Raw genomic sequence first — 17,442 nt, forward strand, 5'->3', positions numbered from 1 at the left:
CTCCTCAACTTCTACCCCTTCCCCACTCTGCCATGTACCCCTCCTGCTGTACTCCCTGCCCCCCATGTACCCCTCCCCTCTCTACCCCTCCTCTCCCCATGAACCCTTCCCTCCCCTCCCATGTACCCCCTGCCCTCTCCCCTCTTATATACCCCCTGCCCCTCCTCTCCCCATGTACCCCTCCCCGCCCCCTCCTCTGCCCATGTACCCCGTCCCTCCCCATATACCCCTCCCCTCTCTGCCCCCTCCCATGTACCCCGTGCCCCCTCCCCATGTACCCTTCTCCCCTGTTCTCCCATCCCATGTACCCCTCCCCTCTCTGCCCCCTCCTCTGCCCATGTATCCCCTGCCCCTCTCCATGTACCCGCCCCCTCTTTCCCCTCCCACGTACCCCCTGCCCCCTCCCCCATGTACCCCTCTCTCCCCATCTCAGGTACCCCTCCCCCATGTACCCCTCCCCTCTCTGCCTCCTCCTCTCCCCATATACCCCCTGCCCCTCCCCACGGACCCCTTCCCTCTCTGCCCCCTCCCATGTACCCCCCCGCCCCAGGCGCATGCGCCGGGCGCGGAGCCGGGGGAGGCTGGTTTAAAGGCACCGAGGAGCAGCGGGGCCCGAGCGGCGGCGGCGGCACCGAGCGAGCCGGGGGCGGGAGGCGGCGAAGGCGGGGCCGGGAGCGGGGGCCCGGCGGAGGAGCGAGGCCGCGGCCGCCCCGCGCGCGCCCCCCCCGCAACCGCGGCCCCGCGCGCCGCCGAGAGCCGGAGGGAAAATGGAGGCGCTCGGCGGCCGCTGAGAGACGGAGCCGCCGCCGGCCCGGCCGAGAGAGGGGCCGCCCCGTCCCGCCGGCAGGGGGAGCCAGCCCGGGGGGGCGTCGGGGGGGGCCCGGGGAGCGATCCCGGGGGGGGCGTCAGGGGGGGCCCGGGGAGCCGGCCCGGGGGGGGCCGTCGGGGGGGGGCCCGGGGAGCGATCCCGGGGGGGGCGTCAGGGGGGGTCCGGGGAGCCGGCCCGGGGGGACGTCGGGGGGGGGGCCCGGGGAGCGAGCCCGGGGGGCGCGTCAGGGGGGTTCCAGGGAGCCGGCCCGGGGGGACGTCGGGGGGGGCGTCGGGGGGGAGCCGCCCCGGGGGGGGGGGGCGGGATCTAGCTGCGTCCTAGAAAGCGGCCCCGGGACACCCAATATCCACCCCCTAGCAGGGGACCCGGGATCCGGCCCCTCCCAGCGGGGGGGCACCGGGGGGGGGAGAACCAGGATCCGGCCCCTCCCGGCGGGGGACCCGGGATCGGGCACCGGGGGGGGAGAACCAGGATCCAGCCCCTCCCGGCGGGGGACCCGGGATCGGGCACCGGGGGGGGGAGAGACCCAGGATCCGGCCCCTCCCGGCGGGGGGGGGGGCACCCACCCGAGCCGGGCCACCCGCAGTCTCCGCCCCGGCAGCAGGGGGCGCCCCCGCCCGGCCGAGGCTCCGTCCGCCCGCCCCTCCCCGGGGGAGCCCCTGGCCGGGGCCTGCGCCCGGGGGCGGGGATGAGCCCGCCGGAGGCCGCCCGCTAGCCCGGCTGCCCCGCCGCATGGAGCGCGCCGCCCGCCCGGCCCCGCGCCCCTGCTCTCCGCCGGCCCATGGCGCCGGGCGGTAGCGGCCGGGGCCTCGTCCCGCAGCTGGCCCGGGCCCGGAGCGGCGCGGAGGCCGCACCATGACCATGAGATCCACCGTCTTCAAGGCGGCCGCGGCCACGGCGCTGAACGCGGACAGGCTGGACTACGAGAGGCCGGGGCTGGCGCTGGAGCCGGGCCCGGAGGAGGAGCCGGGCGGGGAGGCCGCCCCGCTGCCCCGCCAGCCGCCCCGCAAGCCCAAGGAGCCGCCCCCGCTGGGGGGACACAAGGGCCGCGGCGGCGGGGGCGGAGGCGGCGGCGGGGGCGGGCCGGCGGCGGCGGCCGGGGCGCCCGGGCAGCAGGAGGAGAGCTGGGGCGGCCTGGTGCCCCTGCCCTGCCCCCCGGCCAGCAGCAAGCAGGCCGGCGTGGGGGATGCCAGCAGCAGGCCCAAGTACCAGGCGGTGCTGCCCGGACACACCGCCTCCCAGGTGGCGGCGAAGGACAAGGGCTGCCCGGCCGCGGCCAGCGCCCCGGCCCCGGCCCCGCCGGCCTCGGCCACGGCGGAGCCGGGCCAGCCGCCTCCCGCGGCGGCCGCCGCGGCCTCGGAGAGCAAGTGGAAGAGCGGCGTGCGGAAGAGCCCCATGGGGGCCGGCGGGGGCTCCTCCAACCAGGCGGCCTGCCTCAAGCAGATCCTCCTGCTCCAGCTGGACCTGATCGAGCAGCAGCAGCAGCAGCTGCAGGCCAAGGAGAAGGAGATCGAGGAGCTCAAGGCCGAGAGGGACACGGTACGTGAGGGGTTAATGGGAAAGGGGCGCGGACCCGGCGACAAGGGGTTAATGGGGGAGGGACACGGCGCCCGAGGGGTTAATGGGAAGAGGAGCACCGTAACGAAGGGGTTAATAGGCAAAGCAGCGTGCGGGAGACAAGGGGTTAATGGGGGGGTGGGGCTGCTGGCACACGGCACCCGAGGGGTTAATGGGAAGAGGAGCACCGTAACGAAGGGGTTAATAGGCAAAGCAGCGTGCAGGAGACAAGGGGTTAATGGGGGGGCTGCTGGCACACGGCACCCGAGGGGTTAATGGGCAAGAGGGGCGTTGCAACCAAAGGGTTAACGGGCAGCGGGACAGGGCGAGGGCACTAAAGGGGGCTAGTAACTGTCAATGAGTGGGGGAGGGGCAGGGCAGCCCAAGGGTTACTGTGCCTCTGGGACTGTGAGAAGGGAAGGAGGGACACGGGATGTTAAGGGTTAAAGGGCTGGGGTCCGGTTGCCATGGGGCTGAGATGAGAAAAAGCCAGGGAGAGGAACGGGTTAATTTAAAGGAGCCCGTCAGGGATTATGGTCGGGTTAAGGCTGGAGCGATGTAGTTTGTGAAGGGTTAAATTAAAGGGGCTCAGTATGGGGCTCCTACATATGTTTGGCATGGAGGTAGGGCTGCAGCGAGCCATCTGGGTGGCAGGGCAGGAGAGCACAGCGGGCCCTTTAACTGCCGCTGTTGTAATTACTACAAATGGATAACAAACGCCCCACTTCCCAGAGCAAATTCTTTCCCTCCTCTTTGCTCCTCTCCAGGGAGCCTCCCACTCCCCACCCCCTTGTGCTATAATGAGACCAGCCTCAGTTCCTCCTCCTCCTCCTTTAAATGTTTCACACGTACTGTGGCAATGTACAGAAACAACAACCTGGCCAGGGTCCAGACTAGGATACTGCTGACCCGCTTTGCTGATAGGAGAATGGAAGCCTGGCCCACTTGCAGAGCTGTACTAATGCAGGGTTTGCTCCTTAGTCAAATGCAGGGCTGAGGGGGAAGGCTAATTGTAAAGCAATGGTGGCCCCCCCCTCCTAAAATAGCCTGGAGATATTCATGGGGCACAGGGGATTAGATTTGCAAAGACCCACTGGATCAGAACCAAATGAATATTTGTTAGCGTTTCCCCTGCAAGCAGGAGTTATTTAAAACTATCTGATTTGGTGCAGATTTCTCAGTGCAGACCCATAAATAGTCCTCTGCTGCCTTAAAACGTCACAAAGTCTATTGGCCTCACTATCCTGTCCATAATCTGCAAGCCTGCAGCAACCTAAAAATACATTTCTTCCCCTTCCTATAATTGTCCCCCTACAGAAAGGGTATTCTAGTTTTGTTTTTTGCAAAAATCTTCAAAGGGCTGCATATCCAATGAGTAGGGTGACCAGACATCCCGATTTTATAGGGACAGTCCCGATTTTGGGGTCTTTTTCTTATATAGGCTCCTATTACCCCCCACCCCCGTCCTGATTTTTCACACTTGCTGTCTGGTTGCCCTACCAGTGAGTGAGGGGTTATTTTCCTTGCTTTCCAAAGGAATGGCATGAGCCAGCAGGCAGTATTTTACTGGCATATGCTGACTGCAAGGTGGGATAGGATCTGAGGTGCAAGGAAGGCACTGTCAAAACATCTCCTGGTGTTGATCTGAGTAAAGTTAACCAACATGGAGGTAGCAGCTGCTGTATTGCAGTCAAAGGGTGTGATGGGAGTTTTGACACGTGGGATTCTCTGAGAGTTTAAAAAAAATTAAGGAAATAGAACACACAAGCCATGTGTGATAAGCCTGTGAGTCAAACAGAGATACAAGCACATCTGAGTTAATTCTCTCTGGCTCTCTAGTCCCTCCTGCTGTCTGTAGATGCATAATCAATTCCAGAGGCTATGTCCCCTACCTGCAGTACCTAGGCAAAGCAGGGGGTAAATTAAGGACACTACTGAATTTCTTTTCTCTCTTGTAATGAAGCTGAGGAAAACTGGAAGGGGGGAAAGCTTAAAATTCATTTTCTTGGTGCATTGTGTCCATATGATTCAATTCTGTGGAACGGTGTGAGGGTTAAAGGTGGCGCTCGTGCATGCGCTCATGCGCGCGCTCTCTCGCTCTCTCTCTCTCTCATGTGCACACCCACACTCTCACATACACACACACGTGCACGTGCGCGCACACACACACACAGCATGATTTGGGACTGCAGGACCCACGGAAAGAGACACACAAGCCCCACTGAAAGTCACTGGGGCTTGTGTGTCTCTCACTTAACATGTGCTTTTCAAAAGCACCTGGAGGAAGAGGTGGATCTGTGGAATGCATTGCATACACAATTACAGATCTGTCTGAATTATAAATCACTACTGCATTTTAATCAGAGGCTTTGGTAAGCCTCTTTTCTTTTCTTTTTAGTCTATTTTAAATTGATATTCTTAGGACCCAATTACAAATTACCTGGCCTAGTTGAATGTGGGGGTGATGTCCAAAGTTCAGGAGCACCCAAAACTGCACCATATCTGTCAGCTGGAACAATTTGTAAACGTTTGTTCCCTTCTTGTTCCCTTCAGATGGTGTTGGTTGGGGAACAAGGGGAAGCAATAAATCAAATTACAAGTGAATATTTTATTGAGTTTTGAATGCAAAAATGTGGGTGTTTTGGAGCTGAGATGTCCGGACTTCTTGTGGGTAAACAGAACGGGTAAAAATTTCAAAAGTGCCTAAGCCCCATTGAAAATCAATAGGATTGAGGCTCTAGATTTACTTAGGTGCTTCTGAAAATTTGACCCCTAAACACTTTCTCATTTGTAAAGGCATCTCTTGTTGCAACCCTGTTTCTTTTGCCCTTTTCCCCATGTGGGCTGTCCCCTGATTTCTTCCCTCTGTAGCTTTGGGAGGGGAGTTGAATTATGTAAGCTAAATTGTGCTGTGCCTTAGCGAGTCTGAAATATTAAATCTGAGGCTGTAATTTTCACTCTAAAGTGAGAGGTGCGGCCTCAGGATTTCCAACTTTATAATGAGGATCAGAAACGTGTCTTTCTAATTCATCTGATCACTCCACAGCCATATTCACAGTACTAGAGGTGAAGTTCATACTGGTCATCTTCCTTGAAACCTGCGTTGAGAAAACCGTGGGGGTATAACCTGAAACAAATGACAATACTGAAATAAAGTCTCTTTGGAACTTCTTCCTTTCTGTGATGTCTTGTTCTATGTAAAATTTGGAGAAAGATTTTAATTATAGCTCAGAGGTGGTGGACAGCAAGGCACAAATACCAGAACAGGTGTGGTGTGAGGCAAATAAGTTAGGGTGTCTTTGTTTTTTTTAAATCAAACTGGAATTGGTGTAATTCTTCTCTGATGAAAGCATGCCGGCTAAAGCGTAAGTGTTGGCCTTGGTTCCTCTTTCAGCTCCTAGCTCGGATTGAGCGCATGGAAAGGAGGATGCAGCTGGTGAAGAAGGATAATGAGAGAGAGAAACACAGGATTTTTCAAGGGTATGAAACCGAAGAGAAGGCTGAATCAGAAGCATCTGAGAAACTACAGATTGAATGCCAGCAGGATCTCTTGGACACATCCCAGCCCCTGCCTCCAAAACACTTCTCATATGGAAGAAATGGAAAGGGACATAAAAGGTACAGGACCGCTTCACGACCTTATTCTTCATAAGGGCTTGCCACACAGCAGTGGGGCCTGTGCGTGTATATACGCATCTGCTGTCAGTCACATCGCTTGTATAAAAGATCATTGTAGCTGTCAGCTTTAATGCTATTTCTCCAACACTAACTCCTGTCAGCTTTTCATTTAACTGTTTGACTGGCAGATACCAAAAAGCCTGACAAATAGGACACTGGCCTGTTGGGTGACCTTGGGCAAGTTGTGTCCCTGCTCTGTGCCTCAGTTTCCCCATCTGTAAAATGGGGATAATGATCCCAACCTCCTTTCTAAAGTGCTGTAAGATCTACTGCTGAAAAGTGCTAGAGAAGAGCTAGGTGTTTGCATACATGTTCCAATACCAAGCAGCAAGTACCATCCATATTAGATGCAGAACAAAGAATATGCCTGGATTTCGTAAGTCAGGGTTAACTTAGGATAGCCCACTTGTGGATTTGCTCCTTTGAGTTATCTGAGTAATGTTAGCTTGAAATAAAAGGCATTCTTCCATCCAGAGGATATGACAGGGAGTGAGTTTGCCTACTTTACCAAGTGGGTTAGCCCATTTTTTGTCCAAGAGGTTTGTAACTGTGCGTGGCAATGGTTTTTTGGGCCACTCATTGCTCCCAAGTTCACATTTATGTCCCCAAATACCCTTTCTTTTTTTAAGAGGACACTGGTACCTTGAAAATCGGATTTTTCTCTCTCTCAAACTTACCTACCGCCAAGTAACTTTTCTTGTTCTCCCCTCCCCCAACTTGTTAACTTGTGCATTTGACCGTTTAACTCTGTTCTTAATGGTCTGTTTCATTTGTCTCATGCACTAATATGAGTACATTATAGTCTAGTATATGTATGTTTTTAGACTGACTCAGGTAAGGAGGGGAAACCGAGGCACAGAGGTGACGTGACTTGCCCAAGGTTGTGCAGCATTTCAGTGGCAGAGCCTGGAATAGAATCCAGGTCTCCCGGCTCTCAGTTCAGTGTCTTAGCCACCAGACCATGCTGTCTCTCATCACTCAGGCATTGATCGTGGGGAGCTCGCAAGCATGCTCTTCCCCAGGCCCTGCGAGAGGGTGTTTGCTATAACAGCAAAGCTGAAACTAATGAGGGAGCAGGCAGGTGTGTATGGGAAGGGGGAGGAGGCGGCGTGTGTTTGACATTGATCTTGAGGGGTCCACCCAAAAGGCCCTTCTGATTATCAGGGGAATAGGGAAAAGCCCGCACGTTTCTTTTTAAGACCAACTTTTTTTTTTTTTTTTTAAAGGGTGCTGTCTCAAAAAATAGATCAGCGACCTTCTCATCAGTTGGGAGTGTCCCTTTAATCCATGTCTGGCACTGTACAGGTAGCAGTCACTTTGCAGCTCTTTCCAGTCATCCATGGCTCTGGAATCTGGATTGCTGTATTGCAACACACTCTGTCAGGGGCTACCCTTGGAAGGTTACAGCTCCTGTCGTACCAGGGTGAAAGCAGTAGCCTCAGGGAGCACAATGCACCAGTCTCCTGGAAATAAAACTCCTCAGCCTTCGGTTGCCTCTCTCGCAAACTTTGCTGCCCGATCTCTGCAAAGGGACATACATTTAGACTACACCAATGTAAATCTATGATTATGGGACAACTAGCATTAGCTTTCTGGTGTGCACAGTAAAAATACAGATGCTGGGAAAATGAGTAGCCTGCTCTTGTGATAGGCTAGCTGAATAGGCTGCTAAACTCTCTCCCTTCTTTAACAGGAAGTCGGCATTTGGAAGTGCAGAGAGGAAAACTCCAGTTAAAAAGCTGGTGGCCGAATTTTCAAAAGTCAAGAATAAAACTCTGAAACACTCTCCAGTGAAAGAGGAGCCGAGTAGCTCTTTATCCGAAACTGTTTGCAGACGTGAACTGAGGAGTCAAGAGACTCCAGAAAAAGCCAGATCGCTAGTGGACGCTCCCTTAAAACCATCCACCCCATTGAAAAGTCCCAGTGCCCACCCCAGGGATAAAAGTTTCCCCAGCGAGACAGAAGATCTGCCGTACCTTTCAACCACCGAAATGTACTTGTGTCGTTGGCATCAACCTCCCCCGTCACCGTTGCCGTTACGAGAGCCCTCTCCAAAGAAGGAGGAGACTGTAGCAAGTAAGCGAACAAAAACTTGCTTGTAGCTGCATAATGGTCAGTCTGACACGGGTGCTTGCCACCTGAAGTGTTACCCTCCTACTGGACAGATGCTCGGCAAACGTGAAAATAGGTGGAATTGCCACAAAGCAGTGTTCTGTCATTCCCTGATTGTGGGAGGTGTCTGCTAGTAACACACTAGCAGCTGTGGAAGGAGCTTTAAAGCCACAGTTGGGTTTCTGTAAGCCCGAGAGTGGCTCTGTCTGTGTTTTGCATAGTGCTTACGTGATCCTGTGAAGGCAGAGTGTATCTCGGGATGTAGATTGTCCCTGGTTTTGTTTTCACTTAAAAAAAACAAACACTTTTCAGCTCTGAGATCTCTAATGTGACCATTATGTAAAGGGGCCTTCACTCTAGCCTTGTCTGCGCTGGGATTTCTTCCTAAAAAGCGTCCCCCATTACTGCCACGTGTTCACTCCAGAGGTGAAAGCAACAGCAGGAATGCTGGTAGGCACAAGGCACTGGTAGCTGCTGGCATCTTAATCACCATGTTTTTTAGGCCTGCTCTGAGCAGCGCTGACCAATGCAATGGCAACAAAAGCCAGCAGCTGTAAGAGCCCTGTCTACACTAGGGCTCACGGTAGGCTGCTTTTAGGAGGAATGGCTAGTGCAAGCCACGCCTCTGACTGCAAGGTGAACTCCCTTCTTTGCCCTCACGGGCACGCACCAGGCCATGCTGTCACAGTCGACACATCGAATTGCTGCCTCATGATGGCTGGGCGGGCAGAAGGAATCTTTTGGTGACCCACACGATCCCTGGTACAGAAACCAGTCAGGGGTGTCAAAGTGAACCTCCTGCTCGCTGATCGCCCTTCCTTTAGTTTCCAGCCATCTTCTGCAGCTGCACAGAAGCGTTCTGCCTGCTGCTCAGCAAAGTGAACTAAGATCCCACAATCCCAGCCTGCTTTGCTCTTGGCAGGCAGTATACATCCAGCTCTCTTCAGAGCCGTTGTCTAGAGGAGGTCCAGGAGCGGTGAGGTCTGCTGCCCAGCGAGGTGTGTGGACAGGCGATGCTTGTGAGCAGGCAGCTGCTCTTATCCCATGACTTGGGGGAGAGGGGTGTTTTCTGATGTATTTTACCTTGACCCTGCCACCCCCAACTCCTCTCTGCCTTCCCATCACTTCAAAATTCAAATCCTGTCTCCTCGGTAACGTCTCGGGAACCTGTCTCTTGCCTGGTGGAGGGTAAGGTGGCCTGCGGCCAGACCAGACATTCGCACAAGCTGGATTCCAGAGCTGTTGGCACTGGCAGTAGCTGTTGGTCAAGTGTGCCAAACTTGTGTGGCATCTCCCCTCTCTGTCCTGAAACAAGAAATAACCTGACACCAGCTAGTGTGAAGTGACCTTGAGGGTCTGATTTCAGTGCACAGAAGTCAGGAAGCACGAGTTGACCATCCATGCTTTGAACTCGCCCTGTGCTGAGGCAGGCTCGGGGGCTGACGTGCACTGACCTACAAGGCAGAGATGATTTGAACAAAGCCAGTTCACGGGGCTGCCTTTTAAGCCTCTTTGTTTACATGGCAACTTCCATGCCCATCTCTGTGGAATTGGGAAGCAGCTTGCTGTTCATTGCTGAGAAATTGTCTCTTGGTCTTGCAGTGGTGGTGGTGATTTTCACGGAATCGTGCCGCTTGTGAAAATCAGGACAATGGAGCAGTGAGGGGATTTGTAAGGAGAAGGGATTAATGTGAGGCCTACGTTTTTCCCATGTTCTCCTGCCTCTAAATCTTGTTGAGTGTCTAACAGCCAAAACCTGGGTTAGCTTTGTGGAAATACTTCATGATCCCAGGGTTGAGATCTGTTTGAAAGCTCTCCTGGCAAAGCGTCCAAGATTGGGGGTGTCTTGGGAGAGGGCTAGTTCCTTATTCTGCGTCAGGGATGGAATGGGTCACAGCGTAAATACACTTCAGGCAAACGAGCTGAAAATCCACTTTCCCCATTTTCTTTCTTACCTGCCAAGTTCTGAGTCCAGGTTCCCTAGCAACAACAAGCTGCTTTGATGATAAAATAACCCTGATCTGTAGAGAGAAGGGAGTCTCCACGAACAATGGCCCTTAAAGGGTAAGCAGCAATATTTAGAGCAGCCTCTGAGTTTGCACATCCACCTGGTTCCACACTTGGATGCGGAAAAGACAAACCCTAATAAATGTGCATGCATGACACACAAGGCCGGGTTGAGGCCAGCTGAACATCTAGCCCCAAATCTTGCCTTCTCTCTAAACACAGCACCTCTCTGATCCTTTTAAACAGCGACCGCTTTAAAACAAGCACTGTTCTATTGACGGGTTTTGTCACCACACAGATTTATGGTGCGTGAGGTTAGCATGCAAAAGAGGAACAGATCTGGCACTAAATTATGTTTGAAACTCTCCAGTTTAAGCATGTGTGGTATACCAAACTGATCCCTTCTTTTTAATCCAATTGTTTGGTTTTTCTTAAAGGTGAACTCTGTTCCCAGTTCCTGGATCACTGGGGATGTGACATGTTGTGGTCAGAGTAGCTACATAAATCAAGCTCGCAAATGATGAGTACATATATTACAGGCTAAGATCTAATTAAACATTTCCTTGAGATCAGGAAGCAGAGTTTCCATTTTCAGCAGTTTGACTGATGGTGAGTTGCTCCTTTTGTACAGAAGAATCTGTGCAGAACAGAGGGCCGTGTTTTTAGTGGCTTCAGCAGGGAACTGGGAATCAGGATTCCTGGGTTCTGTTCCCAGCTCTGGGAGAGTAATGTGGTAACTGGATGAAATTCTGTGCCCTGTGTTTTATATTAGGTCTCTTCTGGCCTATGAAAACACTGACCCATGTTAACTCTGTTTCCTTCCACAGTTCCTTCTTGGAGGGACCATGCTGTGGAGCCCCTGAGAGACTCAAACCCTTCAGATCTCTTGGAGGTACATAGTCAATTAATGGTTTTGGTGAAGGAGACCAAAGAGAATAAATCGCTGTGGGCCTGCGTGTGTACAACTTGTAGATGTAACAATACCCATTTTACCATTGATCCAGTGGTCTGTTTTAAAGCTTGAACTTGTGTCTGTGGGGTCGTTAGTATGGTTTGATCAATAGGGAAATGCTAGTTTTCCTGTCTGGGGCAGGAATCTCCTACCTTTGCATGAGCAGTCCTCCTTGATGAGCTGATATTAAATAATGGTAAAACCTTGGAAACTCTTGACTGTTATTAAACTGTTCGAGTAAATAATTTCTGTAGTTTTACAACTGGGTGTGGCCGCTGAGAGGTGACTCACCGCAGAACCTGGATTTGGATTTGTACCTTCCTGTGGATGTTTGTGTTACAGTCACTCTGCAGCCCTTCCCTCCATTGCAGGGAAAGTGGATTGCAGTGGGTGAATGAACAAGCACATGCCTGTTGTGGGGGAGGAGAGGGCTAACATCTGCTCTTATCTTCCCAGAATCTAGATGACAGTGTATTTGCCAAAAGGCACGCGAAGCTGGAGCTGGATGAGAAGAGAAGAAAAAGGTAAGGGCAAAGATTCTCCCACCCTGAATATTGCAGTAACGGCTTTTGCGGCCTCTGGCACTCCAAGGCCTCTCTAAGAATGAGTTAGACTCAGACGTGCACCCACAAGCGAAGAGGAAGGATGCCACGTATCAGAAGTTTGTGGAGCAGGAGCTTTTTGTTCTAGTTCTTGGTGTGTTTCTCTTACTTTAAACTCCCCTCCTCTGTTCAGCCAGTGCAGGGTTCAGGGAAGAGCCCAAGAGTGATCTGGGGTCTGGCAAACATGCCGAACAATGAGAGACTTGTAGAATTTGATCTATTTAGCTTATCAAAGAGATGGTTGAGAGACGAGACTTGAACATGGTCTTCAGGTACCTCCACACCCTCTCTCATCTCAGAGGGGTCTTTAGCCTAGCAGGCAGTGGTTGGAATTGGAAGTTAAAAACAAAATTCAAACTGGGAATGAGCTGCAGGATTTTCAGAGGGGGTAATGGAACCATCAGAGCAGCTTTCCAGGTGATAGCTGTAGCTCACGAAAGCTTATGCTCAAATAAATTTGTTAGCCTCTAAAGTGCCACAAGTCCTCCTTTTCTTTTTGCGAATACAGACTAACACGGCTGCTACTCTGAAACCTTTCCAGGTGATGTTATTCTCCTACACTTGGAATCTTTAAATCAAGACGGGGTGTCTTTCTCAAAGATACTCTTGTGGAACCATGAATTATTGGGCTTAATGCAGGAACTGCTGGGTGAAATATTCCGGCCTGTCTGGCTAGATGATCAGAATGGTCCCTCCTGGCCTTTCCATCTGTGAACTCTGTGTTTGTAATGACAATCATAAGCCATGGGGGATCATAGATACTAGGGGTGGATGAGACCCAATAGGTCATCTAGTGCATCCCCCTGGCCAGTAGATTGATTCTTCCCTGTATTGTACTCAGAAGCCAGCTTGGCCGTCTCCTGTTCATGCACCAGCATCTGTGTCCGCAGGAAAGTGCATGGATCTGAGAACAGAAAAAACATCTGGGAGGAGAAGCCCTTGCACACTACTTGGTGTGCGTGTGTTCTCTGTTATCTCAGCCCTAGAATAATGATGGTGACTGCAGATGGAGCAGATACCTAGTCACGAGGCCTCATCAGTGGATGTTAGAGAAGTGCTCTACGGCCATCCATCCGAGGAGCTCAAAGTACCACCAAGTATAGTTTACTGAATAAGGATTTTTAACTGCCGGGGCTTGTTTTACGTTTTCCAGGTGGGATATTCAGAGGATCAGGGAACAAAGAATTCTACAGCGACTGCAGCTCAGAATGTATAAAAAGAAAGGAATCCAGGAATCTGAGCCTGAAGTTACCTCATTTTTCCCTGAGCCAGATGATGGTGAGTTCCTTATCAGACAGGTTTGGGGGAGGAGGGTGGGGAGCACTTGCTCTAAATCAGAGGGTCTGTAGCTGTAACCTAGCCATGCATACAAATAAGCCGTGCAGCTGAGTAACATTCTTCCATTGTGTTTTTCTCCTGATAGTTGAAAGCTTGCTGATTACCCCCTACTTGCCTGTTGTAGCATTTGGCCGACCATTACCAAAACTAACCCCACAGTAAGTATTTCTCGCTTGTAAATTTCCGACAGGGCTCCTCTAAAGTGAATCCAGCAAGGAAGCTGGACCATGCTTTTGGAAGTGGCGTTCAGCAGAACACATGCAGCCACTATGCTAGTCTCTAACAGCCCTGAAACCGTCATTCAGGCTGGGCAGTAGCTCAGTGTTCCTGCCTGGATGTGGACTCAGCTTAGGTGAAGTGGGAGCCAGTGGCTAAACATCTGCAGGCAGCGTGCTGCCAGTCCTTGAGTACTGTGTTGTGTGTGGCCAGCTCAGCACAGAACTCGCCCCAGAGGCTGGCCTAGTGCAGCATTGAATGTGGAGGACGCTGTCAATTCCCAGCTACCCAGACAGAGGATAGAAGTGTGCGCTGGAGGAGAGGGGCCGGAAGGAAGTCTTGTAGACACAGTTGCTGATTCCCAGGCCCTTTCTTCCAAGACTTACAAGACTGCTCCCACCCCACTCTGATGCTTTAGAATCTACAGTGCAGAATCAAACACCATATGAGAGCAGGACGCCCGTCGCGGGCCTACAATACTTCCACTTCGGTCGTCGGGGCTAGTGTGCTCAGCATTCAACATGTGGAAGGCTAGACCTGTACAGATTTACACCCTCATCTGATGGGGAAGGCAGTGTGCCCTGGAGGGTAGAGCATTGGACAAGGACTTGGAAGACCTAGGTCTAGTCCTGGCTCTTCCAATGGCTGGGTGACCTTGGGCAAATCACTGCACTTCTCTAGGCTTCCTTTTGTAAAGTGCTTTGAAATTGACTGATGCAAAGATTATAATAAATAAACTCTAATTATGATTAATTATCCAATATAGTTTGGGGGTTGCGGGCAGTAATTCAGCCACAGCATCTCATTCAAAACAAACCTCCTGTTCTGAACTGGGTGTTTTCATCATGGATCAAGGCCTTTTTCTCTTTCTGACAGGAACTTTGAGCTGCCGTGGCTGGACGAACGAAGCCGCTGTCGGCTGGAGATGCAGAAGAAGCAGACGCCTCACCGAACGTGCAGAAAGTAGCTGCCCGGGCAGCGTTGCGATGGACTTAGCACGCCATTGGCAACGGCCGGCAAGGAACTGTTTGTTTTTCAGTCCCGTGAATCTTTACCCTAGTGGATATTCTCATTCACTGATGTTTTTCTCCATGCCTCTGTATTTTTCCCATCCTTCTGGTTTTCACAAAAACTCTTTACCTGGCTGATTAACTGTGGTTTATTTATTTCTTCCCCCTCCCGCTTTCCTTAGCAGCAAGTTTTCAAGCTTTATGCTGGAACAGCAGGGCTGGAAGCTCAGAGACACCTTTTGCTCTCTGCCTAAGCTTCATCAGCTGCTGTGGCCACTACAGTTCATAAGAGGCCTTGTGAAGGTTGGGAAGCCTAAAAACAGGCCTGCCTTGTGACCTGTCCCACCTGCAAGTCCCCGTTGGTGATGCCTGTGTGTTGGCTCAGCGTGTGGTGCTCGTCACCTCTCTGAAGCTGATGTTTATTTTCTTAGAAAGACATTCAGCAGCGAGAACTTGCAGATGGGACCAGCAGGCAGAGTTAGGCCAAGCTTGTCACACTGTCACTTTGAAACTCTGTGGTGAAAAGAACCCACCTAAGAGGAGTGTAGATTTGGCTGCGAATTCCTCTTGCCTGACAGATCAGGCTTCCAATATGGTGCCTGTGATGTGCTAGATAGGTCTTTTTTTAATAAATGGGTGAAAACTAACTTCATGAATGCCCACTTCCCCTGAGAGAGGCTGGCAGATGGTTCTGAATGTGCCGTGTCTCACTGAGCGCGGCTGGTTGAGCCCTGCGTCCCATTGTCGCCACAAGACGCACCCGGTTAGTTACCTGTGTCAGAAATGGGTTAGCTGCGCGTATTCTGTAGCGAGACTGCCCTTGCTCGAATCCCAGGGTGAAAGTGCTTCTGCAGATGAGACTGTTTGCCAGCAGCTATGTCATGTTCTAGACTGAATGGATATCTGGGGGGGAGGGTTTTTTAAACATTTTTGTTTGTGAAAACAGAATTTGAGACGCACAATTGTGGTTCATTTTTATTTAAATGTTTAAGGACAGCACTGGCTGGCAATTCATGTATCTTGTAAACCGCTTGGATTGGCTAGAGAAAATTAGAATGGTACCTTTGCTTTAGCTCTAGTAATTCGCTTCCTTTACGAAATGAGCCTTCGTTGCTGTACTGCACTAATGGGTGATGCCAAACGCTCTGGTATAGGTGTAACTAGTGCTGAAGTCTTGAGCTGAGTGTTTTTTTGTTTTTGTTTTTTAATTTGGACGACACATTCTCAATCGCCTTTCAGGCTTTACAGCAGACTGAAGTCAAAGCAGGAATGTTTGGTCTCTAAAGAGAGAACGCCTGTTACTCTTGTGCACAATGCTTGCCTGTCTGATTGCTCCTCAGTTACTGTCCTACCGCTGACAGGTGTGTGGTTGCGGGGAGGAGCTAACTTCATTTCTGAAGATGTTGGCGGGCCAGGGAAGAAATGATCCCCTCCGGTTGTTCCTTTTGAGTTCATAGTGTTGTCTAAGGCCAGCAATCTTCTCTCCTTGCTTTGGTTCAAACGGCTATAAATAGTAATGCACAAATACAAAACGTGGTTTTTTGTTTGTTTTTTTCTTTTCCCCGAGAGCTGGGGTGTATTCTTATGCAAGTTGGAAGAGAGGCTGGTTCTTGCGACACGGCAGTGGGTTATGCTAGGGTTCCTACAGTAATGGTGTTTGGAAGAGGGTCTGAAACCCACCTAAAAGGGGGAAATCTCTTGAAGCATGGGCCCTGGTACCACATAGCTTATATAATTAGGGCTACGCACTGTATTTTTTTTTTTTTTTAAATAAGGCTGTTCTTGGGTGTCCTGCTTTCGCATGATAGCGTGTGTCCTTAATGGATTTCTGTGCAATTAGGAGCCAAAATGTTAAATGGGCAAATATTAGCTTGAGCCTTGTTTCTTTTCTTGATGTTGTCTCTTTCAGGTCTGCATCAAGCAGGTTTTGCATTCTGGTTATACCCTGCATTAGTGGCTTTTCAGGGGTCAGAATACTTTTGAGTCCCAGTGACAGCCAGCTCTGAGAGGTATCTGCTGGCAGCTGCTTGACCTCAGACTTAAGGTCCCACTGGCCCTAGCTCCCAGTGCAAAGCCGGTTTTTAAACACTTCTTCATGCTGTCATCCAGACAGGCAGCCAGGTTTTATAAATGATCCTCTTTAATATACATCTATCCAGCAGTCATCAGCTACAGATGGGGGTGGGGGAGGGGGCAGGGAGTACGCTGGAGGGGAAGTACAAAGTAAAATTTTCAGTGAGTGTTAATGTGGAAAAATAGTCTTATTTCTCCCAGTATGGGCTACAACACTGTGAAATCCAATCTGCAATGGAAGGCCCTGCAATTCCCTATTAGAACTGTTCTTTGGTTTCAAAACCTTGCTTTCTTTAACCAAGTTTAAGCTAGTGTAAAAATAAAATCTTAAAAAAAAATTAAAAGCTTGTCTGTATTCTTCAGCCTTGTTTTATGGCCATTTGACACATAGTTGTCTGTAATGCATACTTTTGATACCATTTCTAATGTGTAAAATCGGTCGTCTTGTAAATATCTTATAAAAAAAGTTCAGTTGTAAATAAAAACTATTGTGGCTGTTAATTTTTTGAATTTCTGCTTCAGTTTGTTAGAATTAACAGTGTTAATGGGGAGTATTAAACAATTCTGCCTGTATGGTTAAAAATTTAAACAAATCAAATTTTTTTACAATAAAATAGAAAAAAAAATGTACATTTTGTGGTCACATTTGTCTCAAACCCTTTATATGTGTCTTGTTTGGAAACATTCTCACACCCAATTAAAAATACAGCCTGCCTCTCTTGCATGCTTGGTGTCTCCCATGGAAATGATGTTACCAGTTTTAGAAATGTCGGCGGGTGCTGCTGTAGCTGGCTTAGAACTAGGCAGATTGGAAGAACCGTCTATCCTTGATGCCTTGTCTCTTTCTCTCTTTTGGTAGTGGTAGAAACTACATTAAGGATCTTTTATCTGACAGGTTGAAGTCCTAACCAGTTAGCCCTCAATTCCGCAGCCAAATATGTGGGACTCACTGTTCAAATGTATGGGAAAAAAACTGAAAAATGTTTCCAGAGACTGTTTGTATGTATTCTGACTCCAATTTGCTCTGAAAGACATCTGCCAGAACCTGCTTTGGCTCTTTAAAAACTG

At 50.8% G+C, this 17,442-nt stretch overlaps 1 protein-coding gene across 1 annotated transcript; it reads left to right on the forward strand.

Annotated features, from left to right (window-relative positions):
* The first annotated feature begins 1,317 nt into the window (after nt 1–1,317).
* MSL1 (MSL complex subunit 1) lies at nt 1,318–17,004 on the forward strand. The gene is made up of 8 exons (XM_037886868.2): nt 1,318–2,368; nt 5,781–6,004; nt 7,758–8,140; nt 11,011–11,075; nt 11,592–11,659; nt 12,891–13,015; nt 13,161–13,233; nt 14,168–17,004. Exons 1-8 carry the CDS (start codon nt 1,685–1,687, stop codon nt 14,256–14,258), a joined length of 1,713 nt encoding a protein of 570 aa, XP_037742796.1. The 5' UTR covers nt 1,318–1,684; the 3' UTR covers nt 14,259–17,004.
* The last annotated feature ends 438 nt before the right edge of the window (nt 17,005–17,442 follow it).

Source organism: Chelonia mydas, chromosome 27 (assembly GCF_015237465.2).
Source record: "Chelonia mydas isolate rCheMyd1 chromosome 27, rCheMyd1.pri.v2, whole genome shotgun sequence".
NCBI lineage: Eukaryota > Metazoa > Chordata > Testudines > Cheloniidae > Chelonia > Chelonia mydas.